This window comes from Pelodiscus sinensis, unplaced genomic scaffold (genome assembly GCF_049634645.1).
Source record: "Pelodiscus sinensis isolate JC-2024 unplaced genomic scaffold, ASM4963464v1 ctg44, whole genome shotgun sequence".
Classification (NCBI taxonomy): domain Eukaryota; kingdom Metazoa; phylum Chordata; order Testudines; family Trionychidae; genus Pelodiscus; species Pelodiscus sinensis.
Genome location: NW_027465914.1, coordinates 543191 through 562558, shown reverse-complemented (window position 1 = coordinate 562558; position 19368 = coordinate 543191). Strand labels below are relative to the sequence as shown.

Here is a 19368-nt window from a genome sequence, read left to right as displayed (position 1 = left end):
TTCATTGTGATTCATACAGGATTAAACAGGCACTGTATTCTGTGTGGAGCATCTTTCTCTGTATATCTGGTTTCAGTAGCCACTCTGCTCTCAGTATTTAAATCTAATCTCTTAGTCAAGCACAACTCATGTAGATTGTTCTGAGGTTCTGATTTGGAGGAGAATCCCTCTACTGAACTCTCATTGTAAAAGAGATGGGGCTGACCAAAAGCTTAGGTAGGAAACCCAGGCTCTTCGCTCACTTCTAAATCATGAACTGTCTCTTTAAGGGAAAGCTGTCCTGCTCTGTCATCTCCCTCTCCCCACCCCACTCTGCAGAGGGGGGGACATATGGGCATATGGCAGGGGAGAGAGTGTGTGTGAGACAATGTGTGTGTGTGTGTGTGTGTGTGTGTGTGAGAGAGAGAGAGAGAGAGAGAGAGAGAGAGAGAGAGAGAGAGAGGGACATGCTGGCTGCCAGAGAAATCTTAGAAACAGTGCACTGCCTCTTTAGATAGGCACTCCGTTACTCACCATACTTCAGACTGGAGCAGCACTATTGTATGTGTCCCTCTCCCCAAACTCTGTTCTGCAGAGATGATGACAGGGGCAAAGGGGTCACCCTGACTTCTGCACGCCTCCCTGCTCACCTCCCCTCCACACACCACTAGCAGCAGATAGGATGGAGCAAGGTCGGAGAGGGGCAGCTGAACACATGCTGCTGGCATGCTTGCTAATCAGCTGAGCGCTCCAGACAGAAATTCTGGGGAGAAGGGCAGATCTGGCCTGTGTGCTATATTTTGCCCACCCTCTAATATTTGCAGATTATTTATTATTTGTGCAGTTCTCTTCCAGCAATGTACTTACAAGGCCCCAATCATTCTGTTATATAAGTGTCGCTAACAAGACAGAAAGAATTACAGATGGAAAAAAGGGTCATTACAACAATGAAAGAAAGTGAAGAGTTACTTACACCTGCTCATGGTCTCCTCACCTTGTATATTGAGAATACAGTTGATACAGTCAACCACCAACTGACGCGATGAGGTAATTGAAGCACAGGTATATGGTGCTAATAGCCCAATCAGATATCCAAAGTGATCAAAAGTTTCCTGAGGCTAATTAAAAAAGAATGAAGAATGAAAGTTCTCCGGCTATACTGGACATTATTTGCCTTCCTTATTGTGAACTCCATTACTGTACCTGGGTACGGCACATTGGAAAACATAATCCTTGTTGTACATGCAAATTGATGGGGTCTAAATTAGCTGTAGCACTCAAGAAAAATCTCAGAGTCATTGTGGATAGTCCTCTAAAAACATCTGTTCAACACGCAGCTGCACTTAAAAATGCTAATGGTATGTTAGGAACCACTAGGAAAAGGGATGAATAATAAATATGATAAATAATAATAAATTAGCAATAGGGATATATTACCGACCACCTGACCAGGACAGCGATACTGACATTGAAATGCTGAGGGAGATTAGAGAGGCTACCAAAATAAAGAACTCTATAATAATGGGGGACTTTAATTACCCCCATATTGACTGGATACATGTCACCTCAGGAAGAGAAGCGGAGATAAAATTTCTCAATGGCTTAAATGACTGCTTCTTGGAGCAGCTGGTGCAGGAACCCACAAGGGGAGAGGCAATTCTCGATTTAGTCCTGAGTGGAGTGCAGGATCAGGTCCAGGATATAACCGTTACCGGACCGCTTGGGAATAGTGACCATAATATAATAACATTCAACATTCCTGTGGTGGGAAGAACACCTCAGCAGTCCAGCACCCTGGCATTTAATTTCAAAAAGGGGAATTACACCAAAAATGAGGAGGTTAGTGAAACAGAAATTAAAAGGCACAGTGACTAGAGCAAAGTCCCTGAAAGCTACATGGAAACTTTTTAAAGACACCATAACAGGGGCCCAACTTAAATGTATACCCCAAATTAAAAAACATAGCAAGAGACCTAAAAAAGAGTCACCGTGGCTTAACCACCATGTAAAAGAAGCAGTGAGGGACAAAAAGGTATCTTTTCAGAAGTGGAAGTCCAATCCTAGTGAGATAAATAGAAAGGAACATAAACACTGTCAAATCAAGTGTAAAAATGTAATAAGAAAAGCAAAAAAAGATTTTGAGGAACAGCTAGCCAAAAACTCAAAAAGAAATAACAAAATGTTTTTTTAAGTACATTAGAAGCAGGAAGCCTGCTAAAAAACCTGAGGGTCCCTTAGATGATTGAGCTATAAAAGGAGCAATCAAGGACTATAAAGCCATTGCTGAGAAACTAAATGATTTCTTTGCTTCAGTCTTCACGGCTGAGGACGTTGGGGAGATTCCTGAATCTGCACCGTCCTTTGTGGGTGATGAATCTGAGGAACTGTCCCGGATTGAAGTGTCATTAGAGGAGGTTTTGGAACAAATAGAAAAACTTAATGTTAACAAATCTCCGGGACCGGATGGCATTCATCCAAGGGTTCTAAAAGAACTCAAATGGGAAATTGGTGAGCTATTATCTGTAGTTTGTAACCTATCCTTTAAATCGGCTTCCGTACCTAATGACTGGAAGGTAGCTAACGTGACACCAATATTTAAAAAGGGCTCTAGAGGCGATCCTGACAATTACAGACCGGTAAGTCTAACTTCAGTATCGGGCAAATTAGTAGAAACAATAGTAAAGAATAAAATTGTGAAGCATGTAGAAGAGCATAATTTATTGGACAAAAGTCAACATGGTTTCTGTAAAAGGAAATCCTGTCTTACTAATCTGTTAGAGTTCTTTGAAGGGGTTAACAAACATGCAGACAAGGGGGATCCAGTAGTTATAGTATACTTGGATTTTCAGAAAGCCTTTGACAAGGTCCCTCACCAAAGGCTCTTGTGTAAATTACATGGCCATGGGATAAGAGGGAAGGTCCTTTCTTGGATTGAGAACTGGTTAAAAGACAGGAAACAAAGGGTAGGAATAAATGGTAAATTTTCAGATTGGAGAGGGGTAACTAGTGGTGTACCCCAAGGGTCAGTCCTGGGACCAATCCTTTTCAACTTATTCATAAATTATCTGGAGAAAGGGGTAAGCAGTGAGGTGGTAAAGTTTGCAGATGATACAAAACTGTTTAGGATAGTCAAGACAGAAGCAGACTGTGAGGGACTCCAAAAAGATCTCACCAAACTGAGTGATTGGGCAACAAAATGGCAAATGAAATTTAATGTGGATAAATGTAAAGTAATGCACATCGGGAAAAATAACCCCAACTATACGTACAGTATGATGGGGGCTAATTTGGCTACGACAAATCAGGAAAGGGATCTTGGAGTTATCGTGGACAGTTCTCTGAAAACTTCCACGCAGTGTGCAGCAGCGGTCAAAAAGGCAAATAGGATGCTGGGAATTATTAAGAAAGGGATAGAAAATAAGACCCAGAATATCTTATTACCCCTGTATAAAACTATGGTACGCCCACATCTTGAATACTGTGTACAGATGTGGTCTCTTCACCTCAAAAAAGATATTTTGGCCTTTGAAAGGGTTCAGAAAAGGGCAACTAAAATGATTAGGGGTTTGGAACGGGTCCCATATGAGGAGAGGTTAAAGCGACTGGGACTTTTCAGTTTAGAAAAGAGGAGACTGAGGGGGGATATGATAGAGGCTTATAAAATCAAGAGTGGTGTGGAGAGGGCTGATAAAGAAAAGTTATTTATTAGTTCCCATAATAGAAGAACTAGAGGACACCAAATGAAATTAATGGGTAGCAGGTTTAAAACTAATAAAAGAAAGTTCTTCTTCACACAGAGTGTAGTCAACCTGTGGAACTCCTTGCCAGATCAGGCTGTGAAGGCTAGGACTATAATAGAGTTTAAAGAGAAGCTAGATAATTTCATGGAGGCTAGGTGCATGAAAGGCTATTAGCCAAGGGATAAAATGGTGTCCTTGGCCTCTGTTTGTCAGAGGCTGGAGAGGGATGGCAGGAGACAAATCGCTTGATCATTGTCTTCGGTCCAGCCTCTCTGGGGCACCTGGTGCTGGCCACTGTCGGTAGACAGGATACTGGGTTAGATGGACCTTTGGTCTGACCCAGTACGGCCGTTTTTATGTTTTTATGTTCTTATGTTCTTATGTTCTTATCATGCCACTGTTTCAAATCCATGGTACACCCACACCTTGAATACTGCAAGCAATTGTAGTCCTACAACTTAAATAAAGTTAGGTTATAATTGGAAAAAGTTCAGAGAAAAGCAACAAAAATGATATGGGATATGGGACAACTCATACAAGGAGAAGTTAAAAGGACTGGGACCATTCATCTTAGAAAAGAGATGCTTACAGGGGGGTATGATAGAGCCATATAAGATGATCAGAGATGCATGATATGGGTGTCCCTATATCTCTGACTGCCTGGGGCTGGGACTGGACAACAGGGGAGAGATCACTCAACAATTGCCTTGTTCTGTTTGTTCCCTCTGATGCATATAACACCCACCACTGTCAGAAGACAGGATACATGAACCATTTGTCTGGGGGATCCAGAATGGCCATTCATGTTTTATGTTCTTATCTGATTAAATAGAAATAGAAATTCAACTTTAACAGCCTGAGAGTATAAGAATGCATCTATGACACTGACACAGCCAACCTATGTGTGACCCACAATAACTTAACAAGCGGCACTGCAATTGTATCAAGACAAGTCACTTATATGTTATTTCAAAGGGTGTGTCTAGACTACTGAGTTTTGTCGACAAAAGTGGACTTTTGTCGACACAACTATACCTGCATCTACACTACCGCTGAGTTCTGTCGACATAACGTCGACAGAACTCAGCAGTTTTGTCGACGCTGGTAAACCTCATTTTACGAGGCATAACACCTTCTGTCGACAGATTTCTGTCGACAGAAGGTGTTATTGCATGTAGGGTTGTGTCTAGACTACAGGGTTTTGTTGACAAAGCAGCTTGCTTTGTCAACAGAACTGAATGTGTCCAGACCCTCTTTGTCGACAGAAGTTTTGTCGACAGATACTGTCGACAAAACTTCTGTCGACAAAACCCTGTAGTCTAGACGAACCCAAAGAAAAGTCCTAGACTAGCGATCACCAACATCATGCATTTTGGTAATAGATATGAAAGGTAGATGTTATGTATTATTGTCTGTATTTATATCTTGCTAGAAGTTTAACATAACCAAATTAGCTTGTAGATTCCAATTCCTTTTCATGTCTTAATTGCCTTAATGATATGTAACTGTCTTCAGTTAACCTTAAGATCAAAGATATAAGACAGTACAAGAAAATATTTTTTACATTGCCTTCAGCTTAACTATCTGTGTTGTAATGGAAGACCACGATCGGCTAATTACCTTATGTGAATGACTATCACCCATTTACCAGTGTATGCATAGGAAATAGAAAATTAACTTCAAAACAAAGCACGACAGGAGATCTGCATGACCTATTCTTTCTCAGGGAGAGATCCTGCTTCGACAATTTCTGTGAGGAGGCTTGCCAACCGGCTAGAATAACTATAAAAGACAAGTTATGGGACTGATCTTCTCTCTCCAGTCTGCTTAAACTTTGAACAGGGGACGTGTAAGCCATAGGACATAGATCTTCCAAATAATTATTTGGAATAGTCTGGGAAATGCATGGAAAAACTAACAGCCTTTGCATCTAAACTGATTCTGGATGTTGACCGGTTAGCATGATTCCAGAGAGACTTTTACAAGCCAGCCGTTTATTCCACCATGGTTGTGATCCTGAACTATGAAAAGTGAAAGTCATTTTAACAAATATCTATCACTTAGCCATTTGTAACTCTCTTCTTTTTCCTTTTAACAACAAATCTGATATTCGGTTATTAAGGATTGGCTGATATTTAGGGAAGACCTGTGATTCATATTAACCTAAGGATAAGTGTCTAGTCCTTTGTGATTGGTGATTATATTAGACTTAGTTGTCTAGATGGGAACCAAGGTCTGGAATGCCTAAAGGGTACTATTGTTTGGTATTTTGTTAACCAGAGTAGAAGCTCTTTTCTTACTGGTTTGGTGAATCTAATTATAAAATCACTCGTCTGGGGAACTGCCTGCCCTGTTTCTTATAGTCTGGCCTGAGTGCTGTCACAGCACTCTTATGGAAACCTTTCTCTTATGGAAGCAGAGGGATCTTAGTCACTTTGAGGCCCCAGCTGCAGGCCTAGTAGAATTTCTCATGCATTCACGTTGAATGTCAGATTTGATTTAAGTGGGGAAGTCAGCTCAAGGAAGAGTAGAACTATACTCACTGTGCTATTAACTATCTCCTGATAGGCAGTTAGCAGCCAGACACTGGCCTGCAAGGCCCTTCCTCTCTCCCACTCCTTCTCTGAACTGAGCCAGGTCTCTAGTAGCTGTTGGCAAAGCAGGAGAATGGACAAAGTTAGTACCAGAAAATCCCTCCCAAACATTTCTTTTAAATAGGTTTGATTGTCACTAAAATCCCTCTCCAAAGCATTTAACTTCCATATAGCAAAAGATTTATATGTCTCCAAAAAGAGACCCTTGTATATACAAGTCCCAGGGACCAGATTCACCTCTGGTGTACGTAACTCCATCAAAGCCAAAGGAGTTACATGAGAGATGAGTCTGGCTCTGTGTATGTGAGGGCTTCTGTAGACTGTCTGATGGCAGCTGTCTAGCACATTGCATGCAGTTTGGGGTCCGGTGCTGTGTTCTCTTTCCTGGACAGCTTCTCCCATGCTGAGTGGCAAATGACAGAGAGGAGCAGAGAAGTCTCCCCAGCCCAGCTCCTTTTATAACTTTATTTTCATACCAACGTTGCACCTAAGTCCCCTCCCCTCAGCTCTTCAAACTATTCTGTTTATGTCTGAAGAGCAGGAAGTCTTTGGTGAATGAGTTTCCATACACAGAGCTTAACTCAATACTAATTCATTCCTTTTACAAGAGGTGATCAGTTCTCACTGGTCCTCTTGAATTTGGTTACTGCACTGATGATTTTCTTTCCTGTCCATGTAGTGTTAACTATACTGGAAAAACTAGATCTCAGTCCACCACTGGCATAAAATGGAACAGCTCCCATGGATTTCAATGGGACACATTCCCACTTACTTCAGGAAAAAATTGATGCTTTCTCCCTAAAATTCACCCGCTGCGGAAAATTCCTCCACAACAGAAGCTTGAGCATCATCCCTGCTATAACACAAGAAACAATTATCACCCTGGTCCTATGGGCTACTCACATGAAACATTTCCTGGAACCAGTCTGGGGTTGGTTCTTCCTCAAGCAGGATCTTCATTAGCTCACTAAGGGCTTCGAAGGAGCACTCATACATCAACTGAAACCAGAAGAGAAGGAGTGAGGCTCAACACCAGATAATTTCTGCAGGAGGTGGAGGTGAAGTTAGCCATGACTTTGCAGGGAGGCCATGTGTGGCTGCTATCACCCAGTGCTTGCTGGGCAGAGATCTCAGTGGAGTCTGCCAGAGGGGAATTGGTGTCATATACCTCTATGTGCAGAGTATCCTCTAGTTTCTTGCCTTCCTCTTTCATCTTCTCCAAGGGAGGAAGGGGAAATACACTTTTAAAACACAGATCAAGGATCTCACGGTTTTCCTCCAGGGTCAGAGATGGTTTGAGTTTGCTGTCAGAAGACAGAAAGAGAAGTCACGTGTTAGATTCAATACCATAGCCAAGTAAAACATGGGTTAAATGAATAAAGATTATCCCAATCTAGAACCCCAAATGCAAACAGCCCTTCACTTTGCAGCTGTGCACCTCTTTGTACCTCTGTTAATTATTTGCTCATCTAGAAGTAAAGCTAAAACTTCAATTCCCTTTTTAGAGGAATCCACCAGCTTCCTTCCCCCTGCCAGCTAGCCAGACACCTCCATCCCCACCTGAACTCTTCTCCGTAGTATGGCATGCCCCACAACCTCCACTCTTGTGCCTTTCAAGCACAAATCTCCAAACAGACATGACGCATTCAAACCCTCAAAACAAAAACACCATGTGAGCATCAGCCTGCTCCCAACCCGACACTCATGAATTAACAAATGAGAAGACATCACAGTGCCAAGAAATATGGCATAGAATATCCTACCACAGCTGTCCAATCGCAAACATTGCCTCGTAACGAACTGGAGACACCAGGGAATCCAATGGTTCCTTTTTAATGAAGTCCTGAAATGCATGAACAGAGACATAAAAATAGGAAGTGGGTTTGAAAGGCAGAGAAGCCTCCCCCTCACCTTCTGAAACAGGCCTTTATACCAGACCTGTAAGAAACAGACACTGTTTCAGTGGCTCTCTGCCTCAGAAATGGACCGTAGAGACATCTGCTATACACAGGTCAGCAAGCTGTATCCTGGTAACTCATCAGACACTATCCATTCCTTCCAGTTACAGCCCACAATATGCCAGCATCCCGGCCAAGCACAGTGGACCCAGCATTCTGGGTGCCAGGCAGGTAAATCATGACACTGCAGTAGTATAGCTACAGCCAATGGAAAGAATAACATCTACCCGGACAATCAGTCTCATTACATAATAACAAAATCCCTTGTCGCTCAGGCTTCAAAGTTCCTAATCACTCACCATCATGTAATCAAGGAGCTCCAGTTTGTAAGAGAATTCAAATGCCTGGGAGTCTCCAGTCTTCAAAACTGCACAGCTAATCTCTGTTGCATTCTGGATGAGGGTTGATTTCAGGTCCATGTCCTACATTTCCAGGAAAAACAAGAGGATGTGGGTGAGAAACTGAGAGAATCAGATTCCAGAAGAGTAGAAATTAGATCTAGTCTCAGGAGAAGTGTCTGCAGACCCCAGAAGACAGAGAACCTCAGCTCTACACCCATCTCAGAAAAAGAAAAGGCCCAGGTTGATCAAGTAAACCCAGGTCCATTTACACAGAGTAGTCATGACTCCTGCTTGATGTGGGAGGGAAAACAAATTTTATGCAATTTAAACAAGAAACTTGTGCCTAGTAAATGCACAAGATACGAGGGCAGATTATTTAGAATTTAACTTGTTCGCAACATTGATCCCCAACACCTGAAAAACAAAATGTAAAACCGCTACTAGCAATTTCTATTGTGCCACATTATGCACATTCTACAAATATCCTGGTTAATGAACATGAAGTAGAGAGAAATCACTATTACTGACTCTTCCAAAAAAGTAGGAAATGTGCCCAGTCTGGGTGTGTTGCAGTGGACAATATCAGGGGCCATAGTTCTTAATATTTGTATTTGTGAACTACTGGAAAATGTCAACTTGGTTCATTTGTGATCAACTTTTTTTGACAATGAGAGTCTCAGTTAGGCTAAGTCTAGACTGCAAAGTCTGAAAAAGATACGCAAAGTATAAATCTTTCTCTGCTTTTCTTTCAAAAAAGGCTTTTTCGAAATTTGGAAAAACCTGCTCTTTCAAGCCATCCCTTCCTTCCTCATAAATCAAGGTTTACAGGGATGGTGAAAGAACGCATCCACTTTTCCAAAAAGTGGATGCGGTATTGCTTTTCTGGGATACCTCTGGGATCCCGGAAAAGTACTGCAGCCTAGACATAGCCTTAGACAGAGTAGAATGGAATGGCAAAGTGATGTGGAGAGATTAGAACTATGCACTGAGACCAGAATCAGGGCTGGCAAGTGGACAGCCATATATCTAAGGAGCAGAAATAATGAGCAGGCAGACAAATAGGAAGACAGATATGGGGAAAGGGAAGTAGATAGTCCAAGAAACAGTGATAGCAAATAAACTAAATACAAGCACTATTCCAAAAAGTCCCTTAACCCTCGTGGAACAAGGTTCACAGGGATGTTGGGATAGTGAGCCCGTTAGATTTCAAAATAACGGGCGCACTCAAAAGATGCGGAATAGCTATTTCGGGATACTTCTGATACCCTGAAATAGGTTCACAGTGTAAACATAGCCTTAGAGTGTTATACTGCACAGCCTGAGTGTGACTGCATCTGAAATACTATGTAACTGTGACCTAGAGAATTTCAGAAGAACACAGAAAAACTAGAGAAAATACAAACAACAGCAACAAATAAGATATTTGTTACAGCTCACACTCCATCCATGAAGGTTTTAGATTTGATGCACATGACAAACGGTTGTTCAAAGGAGATTTTTAGAAAAATAAGCCCTCTCTTAGTAAACTCAGGTCCAGTGGAGGCACTGATCTAACTTCAGAGTAATATCCCCAACACTTATGCAAAAACTCTTACTTGGCAACCGGTTCTATAATGGTGTAGGATGTTCTCTGTGATGTCTGCCTCCACCCGAGACAGAAGTTGCTCTTTTGGAGCATGCATAGCCACTTTGCTGTATGTCAGCATCAGCGTGCTGCGGGTCTTGGCTCTTTTCCCATGATGGTAGTCCTGGACAATTGGAAATGTCACAAGAGACAATTACTTCTGATTCATTTTGCCTTGACATTCTGATCTGTTGCTGACTGAGGAATTGCTTTTGGCAGCGATAATGGCTTGTACTTGAAAAATGTATTTAAGCCAAACCATAACTGCGTGAGGCACAGAGGTATTGGTGTCTCAAACATACTGATTGGATAATTCTGACACAGAGAGCCCAAAGTTTTGACCCTACCCCAGTGAAATAAATGGGAGATTTGTCATTGACACTGATAGGCACAGAATTAGGTGCTAAATGATATGCCTAGATCTGCACAGTGAGTAAACAGCAAATCTGGCAATGGTGGCCAAGAGACCTAATATGCTGTTTTATCCTCTGGATAAATGGTTCTCAACCAAAGGTACGCAGAAGTTTTCGAGGGGGACAGATCAGATCATTTCGATATTTGCCTAGTTTTAGAGCAGGCTACCTAAAAAGCACTAGCAAAGTTACAAACTAAAATTTCATACACACAATGACCTATTTACACTGCTCTATATACTGCACATTGAAATGTAAGGAACATATTTATATTTAAATTAATTTATTTATGAAATGGCGTATGGCATATGAAAATGGGAAATTAAGCAATTTTTCAGTAATAGTGTGTTGTGACACTTTTTTGTATTTTTATGCCTGATTTTCTAAGAAAGAAGGTTTAAAATGAGGTGAAACTTGGGGCACACTAGACAAATCAGATTTCTAAAATGGGTATATTAGTGCGGAAAGTTTTAGAACCGCTGCTCTAGAGCACAGGGTCCATAACAGTTGTCCAGAGAGCAGGTTGGTTAGTCACATGTTGCTTGCAACACCTCCTCCTTTACAGCTACTAACCTGGATTTAAAAAACAGCTACAAATACATTCAACACTTTTCCATATAATTAACTGGTATAGTTCCTACACACTGTGCATAGGAGAGGCATTCAAGCCATGAAACATCACATGCTAAAAATCAGTTGAGAGAGCCACGGATCCAGACTGTGCTCCTCTCTGCTTAAATGTAAGCATCACACAGAGCACATCCATTGGGGGACAGGGTTAGCTGACCAATGAGACTCTACCGGGGGCAGGAGATACTGTCTCTAGTTTAGAGGGAGAGGAAGTTTGAGAGAACCCCCTGGCTCCTTTACCTTCAGGCAACCAATAAACCCAGAAATCGTAAGTTTGTTCATTGCTGCCCCAAACTCCTGAAGTGTGTTCAAGATGAGGTCCAAGTGGCTCTCGGCAGAGAATGCAAGGATGGAAATGACTCCCTGTTACTCAAGAAAAATATTGGTTAGTGAATCTGACCAGGTGCCCAATAGACCCCACAAGTCAATTCCTTTCACCCAAAGTAGTGTAAAGTGCCAATTAGGCCTGAGACCCATGGGAGGGGGAGCAAAGGGTGGGTGAAATAGCAACAAAGAGGACATGAAGCAAAATGGCATCTGTCCCGGGAAAACTGAGAGCTGAGTTGCCCAGGGGACATTCAGAGGGTACATGATAAGGTAGGGAGAGGGGCAGGGTCCTTACCAGTCTATCAGGGACTTCCATGTAATCTGTTTTCTTCAGAAACTTCTGAATCTGTGATTTAATATGGACCGGGTCCTGACAAACTGCCAAGCAAATTCCTAGTGCCTTATACAGGAAACACTGAAAGAAAGAGGCCAGCATTGAGATATCAAGAATACCACATGCTTGTCAGTATAGAACCAACCCAGCAACACACACTGACACAGGAAAAAACAACCGAGCCAAGACCAAGCATCCCTGCTGCAGGCACATCCCATCATCTTCCGCCACCCAGTTAGGGAACAATTCAGTACCAATAGCTGCTCCAAGCAAATGCCAGCAGGGGAAGAGCAGGGAACAAGCAAACACAAATTTTATACACAAAAAAACCAATGAAGCAGAGAGAAGTCTCATGCAGCCCTCCAACAAGAATTCCAAGAGCAATTAACTAGAAACTAAACCTTAACAGAGAACAAACCTTCTCTTTGGAGGGGCTGGCATAGCCGGCCATCTGCTGGCTCAACTCAAAGCTTAGCTGGCTGCTCCAGGCATTGTCATTTATGTGCTCCAGAGATGTTCTGAGGAACTGTGTGTAAAACAAGAGCTGGTTTATTGAAAGAATTTTTGGTTGGGGCTTGAGAGTTTTTTCCCTTCCTTGTTCTCTGTTGTAACCATTCCAATATTCAGGTGTCATAGGAAGATTATTTCCCTATTGAGAACTATGAGCATTGACAACCCAGACTTCCTCTGCCGGTTGTTCTTTAACCTTTGCCTTATGATTCTGCTCAGTCCCCAAACTCAGATGCACAGCAAATTGGAGAATGAGATCTGACCATTGATTTTATAGCAGACAGAGGATAGGTCTAGTGAACTTTGATCAATGGGCCATCATTAACAAAGAGCCAAGCACCTTCTCTGAAGTGCTACAGACTCTTCATAACACTTTCTGCGGGTATGCAGGGTTGTGAGGTATCTCACTACCACCTGCCCTTGGCATGAGGAAGCATTCTCTATGCCTGCCAGGTGTCAGCTCCTGACTCTGCCAGACACAGGAAATGCAAGCACACCCTTCTCACCCGGACCCAGCTTTGCTGTCCTGCAGATAAGCAATAGGCATGCTTCAATCATCACACCCTCTACATATTCCCAGAAGGTCCAGCCCCTGTTCCACTGGACACTCCCAGAATTCACAGGTTTACTACTTACCACCTTACTATTTTCACCTCAGCATCACTGATCCATTTAACACACCGCTCTTAGGTGCATATACAGTGAAAATAAGTAGAGTTTCATTCACAAAGAATGGAAATTTGAGAAGCAGCAAGCAGAATTAATGTAAACAAAGATTACGTAAAAGTAAAATCACCACACACTTCCTAAAGGTTAAACTTAGATAACCAAACATTCCTCTGTCTCACAAAGGATAGCTCTCCCAGCTTGAAGCACCCAGACCAAATGTGATCCTCCTAAGTCAAGCAAGTTGGCAGCTTATTCCCTAGATGAAGGATAACTGGTACAGGATACCTCTGGATCTCCCAAAATAGTTTCAAGCATCTCACTAGTAAACAGGTATCCCCTATTGTTTGGTTTTCTTGGATAGAGTCGCCTCTGGAGACTTTGCAATCACTTAATTAGAATTTTCTCAGTCGATTAACATCCATTGTGAATAATTACTCAGTCTACATATAGCCAGACAAAGTTGCTTTTCACCTTCTGGTGACCAGCCTCAACTCATAGACCTCAAAAGCATAAATTTTCAGTATACATCCAGAAGTAGTATTCCCTCTAAGGCTACGTCTAGACTGCAAGCCTCTTTCGAAAGAGAACATCTAGACTGCAACCACTTATTTCAAAAAAGCGAGCCGTTTTTTTGAAAGAGAGCACCCAGGCAATCTGGATGCTCTCTTTCGAAAAAGCTCCATTTGCATTCAATAAAGCCTTTTTTCGAAAAAGCCCCATTTGCATTCAATAACACCTCTTTTCAAAAAAAAGCCTTATTCCTTGTAAAATGAGGTTTACCGTGGTCGAAAAAACGGCTGCATTCTTTCAATTTAATTTCAAAAGAATGCAGTGACAGTCTATATGCAGAGGAATTTTTTCAAGAAAAGGCCACTTTTATCGAAAAAACCCTGTAGTCTAGACACACCCTGAGATTTCCGATCCATGAACGGAATGAGTTTTGTCTTGTGCGCTGCTGTGGCACCTACCAGTTATTAACATACATATATATACTGTATATATATATGCAGTCTTTTTCTTTCTTCAGACTGCCATCATATTCTCTCAAATCATAACTTTTTAAAAAGTGTGCAGAAAAGAAATGTCTGTTCTTTTTAAAGTTTGCAAAACATTATGGTGATACTTAAAATAGTGTGCATTCTAACCTACTTGAAAAAGCACATTTGTACAATTTAAAAAAAACCTCTTAAAACCCCCAAAGTAGTTGAAATTTTAAAAATTCAGGTTTTTTCAAAGAGCTGTAGTTGTGAAGACTCTTTAAAATGTGAAGCAAGTGCAACTAAGAGACGTGGTGATAGCTGCACGTATTTTCAGAAAATCATAAAAAATAGCTCTGCTACACATGAATTGCCTTATTTGGGTCAATCATGAATTAAGTTGGATGCCCAGTGATGATATTTAAATGTATTCATTGGTTATTGTGTTGCTCATACAAAGCATTTAATATAGTGAGGACATCATTCATAGCATATTCTGAAAGGCACTTCACTTTGGTCTAATGAGTGAGTGGCAGCTGGTTACCATAATTTATGTCTTCAATTTGACCTGTAAAGCCATCAAACCAGGAAGAAGGAACAGAGCCTGAGGGACTCTTGATCCCTACCAAGAGAAGCCAATCCCTCAGGGCCCAACAGAACTGACGAAACTGGGTTTCTGTGCCCAAAGTATCCAGTACAAGCCAATTCAGGAGCCAAGCTTGAGTAGCTCAGCAGAGCCCATACGTCTCAACATGAGGAAATTAAACCCAAGATGCTTGCCAGATCCCACTGCAGTATCCAAACTCCACTGAAGGGATAGCAGAGGACTGAAGTATTTGTGATGTTACTTGTTTGTGATGAAGGTGATAGGTCCTGCCTCAGCTTATTACTGGAAAGTTAGGAGGGCGGCCAAAGCCACCCAAACAGTCGCTGCTGGCAGCCACCACTGGCCACGCGGCTCGAGCCCCGGCCGTCCAAGCAGCTACCCCTGGCCATCTGGCCCCACCAACGGGGCCATGGTGGCCTGTCCACTCCAGCTGGAACTGGAGCAGCGAAAGCCTCACCATGCCCTGGCTCCAGCCGGAGCAAACAGGGGCAGGGCAGCCTGCTTGCCATCATGCAGCCCTGCTAAACTGCCTCTGTCACCACTCACCTTCCGATCCAGCAGGACAGTGAGAGGAGAGTGCTGCTGCGTGGCTCTGCAGGCGAGGTGTGTGGGCTTAAAATTTGTTGTGCGTGGCCATGCAGACACGCAGCTTGTAAGGCCTGTCCAGAAGGCCTTATATATTATCCATCCAGACATTTTGCAATGATTATGATGATCAGTGTGGCCAGCAGAGGCTTTACATGATACTCTTTGATGAACTGAAATGTAGAGATCAGCTCTAGAGGATCCTGGCAATTCTATGCACCCCGCAACCTCTGTCAGTTTCCAAAGTCATACCCTCAACTCCCATTGAAGTCAGCAGGAGATCCAAATTTTGAACAGCAGCCAGGTTATACTGGAAACCTCACAAGAGAGCCTTCATGGAGACATATATAGGTCCCTGCTGACCTACCGTCCATCCAGTTCCTTCATGCCAGCCTACTCTGACAGTGGGGAGGGGTGGGATTTGGAAAGGACATGACCACACATCTCGAACAGCAGTTACAAAAAGGTAGGTAACTGGTTTGTTTCTTTTTCGAGGGCTTGCTCATGTCTATTCCGATAGATGACACCCAAGCAGTTCCCATGGAGGAGGGAGCCAGAATTAATTGAAACATCACATCACCCCTTACCTGTTGGGTGATGGTGTGGTGTGACATGACGGTGCAAATAGAGGAACACGTTGCTGCCCTGCAAATATCCTCAATGGGAATCTGTAGGAGGAACGCTGCCAAAGATGCCTGTGCTCTGGTGGAGTGAGCTGATGGCGCTGGAATTTTGGCAAAGTAATAACAGGAAATATCCACAATGAAATATACTGGGATGAGATGAGAAGTCCCTTCATTCCTTCAGCCATGACAATAAAGAGCTGTGGTGATTTACAAAATGGCTTTGTGCATTCAGTGTAGAAGGCTAGGGTAGGGTCTGTCTGACACATGGTTGGCATGATGTTTTGGGAAGAAAACCAAGAGGAAAATGTCCTGGTTTAGATGGAAGAGGGAGACAACCTTGGGTAGGAACACCAGATGCGGACAGAGCTGCACTTTGTCCTTACAAATGACAGTGTATGGAAACTCATAGGTAAAGGCCCGGAGCTCTGAGACCTAACTAGCCAAGGTTATAGCCACCACAAAGACCACCTTCCAAGAGAGGCAAGCTAGAGGGCAGATTGCTAGGAGCTCAGACAGCAGTCCCATAAGTCTAGAGAGGACCAGGTTAAGGTCCCACTGTGAAATGGGGATGTCTGACCTGGGGATACAGCCTCTCCAAACCCTTAAGGAAACATCCCAGCATAGCATTGCTGAACAGAGATCTTTCCCCAGCCCCAGGATGGAAGGCAAATAACCACTACGTGGACGTTAATGGATGACAGTGTCAGTCCCTGGCACTGGTTAAGGTATAAAAAGTAGTCAAGCACAAGGGAGATGGAGGTTTCTTGTAGGGGGATGTACTTTTCGAGGGACCAAACTGAAAATCACTTCCAGATTGTTAGGTATGTTGCCCAAGGGGAGGGTTGCCTCCTGCCCAACAGAACCTTTCTAATGGAGTCTGAGCACTGTAGCTCGAGCTGGTTTAACCATGGAGTTTCTGCACCATGAAATGGAGGTGCCCCGGGTGAGGGTGCTGTAACTGGTGATGGTCCTCGGTGATGAAATCAGGATATGGAGCAGAAGGATTATCGGTCTGTCTACAAATTGGTTCACCAGGCTGCTGAGCCTATGCTGCTGCAGCTACACTGCTGCTCTGAGGATGAGTTCCGCCTTGTCCTGCCAGATCTTGAGGAGAACCTTGTGTACTAGAGGAAAGAGCAGAGACATGTACACCAGGTGACTGGACCACGATATCTTGATTGCATCTGCTACCGATCCACAACTGTGGGTCTGGAAGGAACAGAACTGGATGCACTTATTGTTGCTCCTTGTGGCAACCAGGCCCATTTAGGGATAACACCAATTTTGGAAGACAGAAAGGACAATACAACGTACAACTACAGCAAGAGATGCCTTGCAAAACATGAAATCAAATTCTCCAAAGACCATCACTGGCGGTAGGAAGGACCTGGACGGCTGATCAGTTCAGGAGGGATCAACATACATTGCTCACCCTGAAAGCGCCACTCTAGAAGTTTCCAAATCTGATCCAACAGTACTGCTAGTAAAAAAAAAAAAATCTATGTCTATACTGGCATGATTTTCCGGAAATGCTTTTAACAGAAAAGTTTTCCGTTAAAAGCATCTTTGGAAAAGAACGTCTAGATTGGCACGGACGCTTTTCCACAAAATCACTTTTTGTGGAAAAGTGTCTGTGGCAAATCTAGACACGCTTTTCCGCAAAAAAGCCCCAATCACCATTTTCGCGATTGGGGCTTTTTTGCGGAAAACAAATCTCTGCTGTCTACACTGGCCCTTTTGCGCAAAAGTTTTTCGGAAAAAGACTTTTGCCCGAACGGGAGCAGCATAGTATTTCGGCAAAAGACCTGACAATCTTACATGAGATCGTCAGTGCTTTTGCGGAAATTCAAGCGGCCAGTGTAGACAGCGGGCAAGTTTTTCCGCAAAAGCAGATGATTTTGCGGAAAAACTTGCCAGTCTAGACACAGCCCTAGTGATTATGTGCATGGAACATGCACACACGTATTGGAATGGACAGGAGCAAGCACTTGAAGAAGAATGGAAAATTCTGGTGAGTAATCCAGAATTTCCCCAGACCGTCTCAGGCTTATCTGTCACTAAGGGTATGTCTACACTACAGCGCTAATTCGAACTAAGCTAATTCGAACTAGCGCATCTAGAACTAAAAACTAGTTCGAATTAGCATTTTGCTAATTCGAACTAGCGCGTCCACACTGATTTGACGCAGGGGGGCATTTAAGGGCAGCTGAAACTGGTTCTGGCAGGGCATCAGGTCAGTAGTTGTTTTCTGTGGCTGCTGTCTGAGGCTATCTGAGGCTCGAGCTTAAAGGGACCCCCCTGGACAGCCGGTTCTCAGCTTTTCCTGCTTCCTTGCCAACCTCGCTGAGGGACAGCAAAGCGTTGGTCTATGTGCCCGTCTGTGTCGGTGCTTCCCTTCGGGGGGGCCGCCGCAGGTGGCAACATGGAGCCACAGCTCGCCCTGCACCTTCTGGTGCACTTTCTGGACTTGCTGCTGCAAGCCTGCCACCAATGGCTCAAGGCTGCCTGGCACCACATGGTGCACATCAGCCCCCTGCCTCTCCGCCTGGCCGCCCTGGGGGCCGTGGAGGAGCTGCGGCGGCACCCCGGCACCGGCGTGCCCCGCCGTGTCTGGCGTCTGGACACCAGCACCGACTGGTGGGACCGCATCGTCCTGGAGCGCTGGGAGGACCGACAGTGGACCCAGAACTTCAGGATGGGAGAGGGGAGGGGGAACCTGGGACAAGGGAGCTGGAAGGGGAGGGAAGGGAGGAAGGGAAAGGAAAGCTCAGTGGTGGGAGTCCGGCTGCCTCTCCCGTCTCGCCACACTGCGGGAAATGGTTGTGGAAGGGGGGCAGGAGGGACAGGGGTGTGGAGGAAGCAGGAGCGGAAGCAGGAGCGGGAGCATGAGGGGGAGCAGGGGGAGCAGGGGGAGAAGGGGGAACAGGGGGAGCAGGAGGAGCAGGGGGAGGAGGAAATAGGAAGCCGTCGAGCAGGCTCTGGAGGTGGCCTCGCAGGGCACGGCCCTGCTCCTCCAAGGCCTCCAGACTCCTCCGGTGCAGCCTCAGGTCCTCCTGGACCCAGTGGTCCTGGGTGCAGAGCTGGTTGTCCATGAACTGGAGGTGCCGCCTTTGGTACTCCTCCTCGTTCCTGGCTCTCCAGGGGCCCAGGTGTGTGAAACCCAGCTCCCCTCTGCAAGGCCAGGGCCCCTGCAGGATCCCCAGCTGCTGCTCCTTGGTGGTCAAGGCCCAGGTGCACGATCCCGAGGCTCCCTCTCGCCCCAGCCCCCTGTACACATGAGGGGAACACGATGGTACTCACATGTGGACGCCTCCCCGGCCTCGGACGACACAGGCGAACGGCTCTGTGGGGTGCCTCGGGGGTCCCGGGTTCTGGGCAGGCTGGCGGCAGGCTCCTGGCTCTCAGAGCTCTCTGCCTCCTCCTCCGTCTCCTGGAGCGGGCCCTCTGCCCCGGG

The 19368-nt window shown here is 44.4% G+C and overlaps 2 protein-coding genes across 2 annotated transcripts; both read right to left on the bottom strand.

The window, feature by feature from the left end:
- Window positions 1-620: 620 nt before the first annotated feature.
- On the bottom strand, window positions 621-7974 carry LOC142824865 (maestro heat-like repeat-containing protein family member 2B). The gene is made up of 4 exons (XM_075916657.1): window positions 7482-7974; window positions 7217-7312; window positions 6263-6367; window positions 621-1097 (listed from the first exon to the last, which is right to left on the bottom strand). Exons 1-4 carry the CDS (start codon window positions 7524-7526, stop codon window positions 945-947), a joined length of 399 nt encoding a protein of 132 aa, XP_075772772.1. The 5' UTR covers window positions 7527-7974; the 3' UTR covers window positions 621-944.
- Window positions 7975-8072: 98 nt separating this feature from the next.
- On the bottom strand, window positions 8073-13394 carry LOC142824847 (maestro heat-like repeat-containing protein family member 2B). The gene is made up of 6 exons (XM_075916635.1): window positions 12359-13394; window positions 11902-12021; window positions 11520-11642; window positions 10208-10360; window positions 8571-8693; window positions 8073-8156 (listed from the first exon to the last, which is right to left on the bottom strand). Exons 1-6 carry the CDS (start codon window positions 12572-12574, stop codon window positions 8073-8075), a joined length of 819 nt encoding a protein of 272 aa, XP_075772750.1. The 5' UTR covers window positions 12575-13394.
- Between the last annotated feature and the right edge of the window lie 5974 nt (window positions 13395-19368).

Excerpts from the sequence above, each read along its gene's own strand:
- LOC142824865 (XM_075916657.1), bottom strand. The coding sequence starts at position 7,526 with ATGAAAGAGGAAGGCAAGAAACTAGAGGATACTCTGCACATAGAG. Across the intron at positions 7,313-7,481 it reads AGGATACTCTGCACATAGAG|TTGATGTATGAGTGCTCCTT; the intron begins GTATATGACACC and ends TTCTGGTTTCAG. Across the intron at positions 6,368-7,216 it reads GGTTCCAGGAAATGTTTCAT|CTACTAGAGACCTGGCTCAG; the intron begins GTGAGTAGCCCA and ends CTTTGCCAACAG.
- LOC142824847 (XM_075916635.1), bottom strand. The coding sequence starts at position 12,574 with ATGACACCTGAATATTGGAATGGTTACAACAGAGAACAAGGAAGGGAA. Across the intron at positions 11,643-11,901 it reads TGGAAGTCCCTGATAGACTG|GGAGTCATTTCCATCCTTGC; the intron begins GTAAGGACCCTG and ends CTTGAGTAACAG. Across the intron at positions 8,694-10,207 it reads ATTATAGAACCGGTTGCCAA|GACATGGACCTGAAATCAAC; the intron begins GTAAGAGTTTTT and ends CTGGAAATGTAG.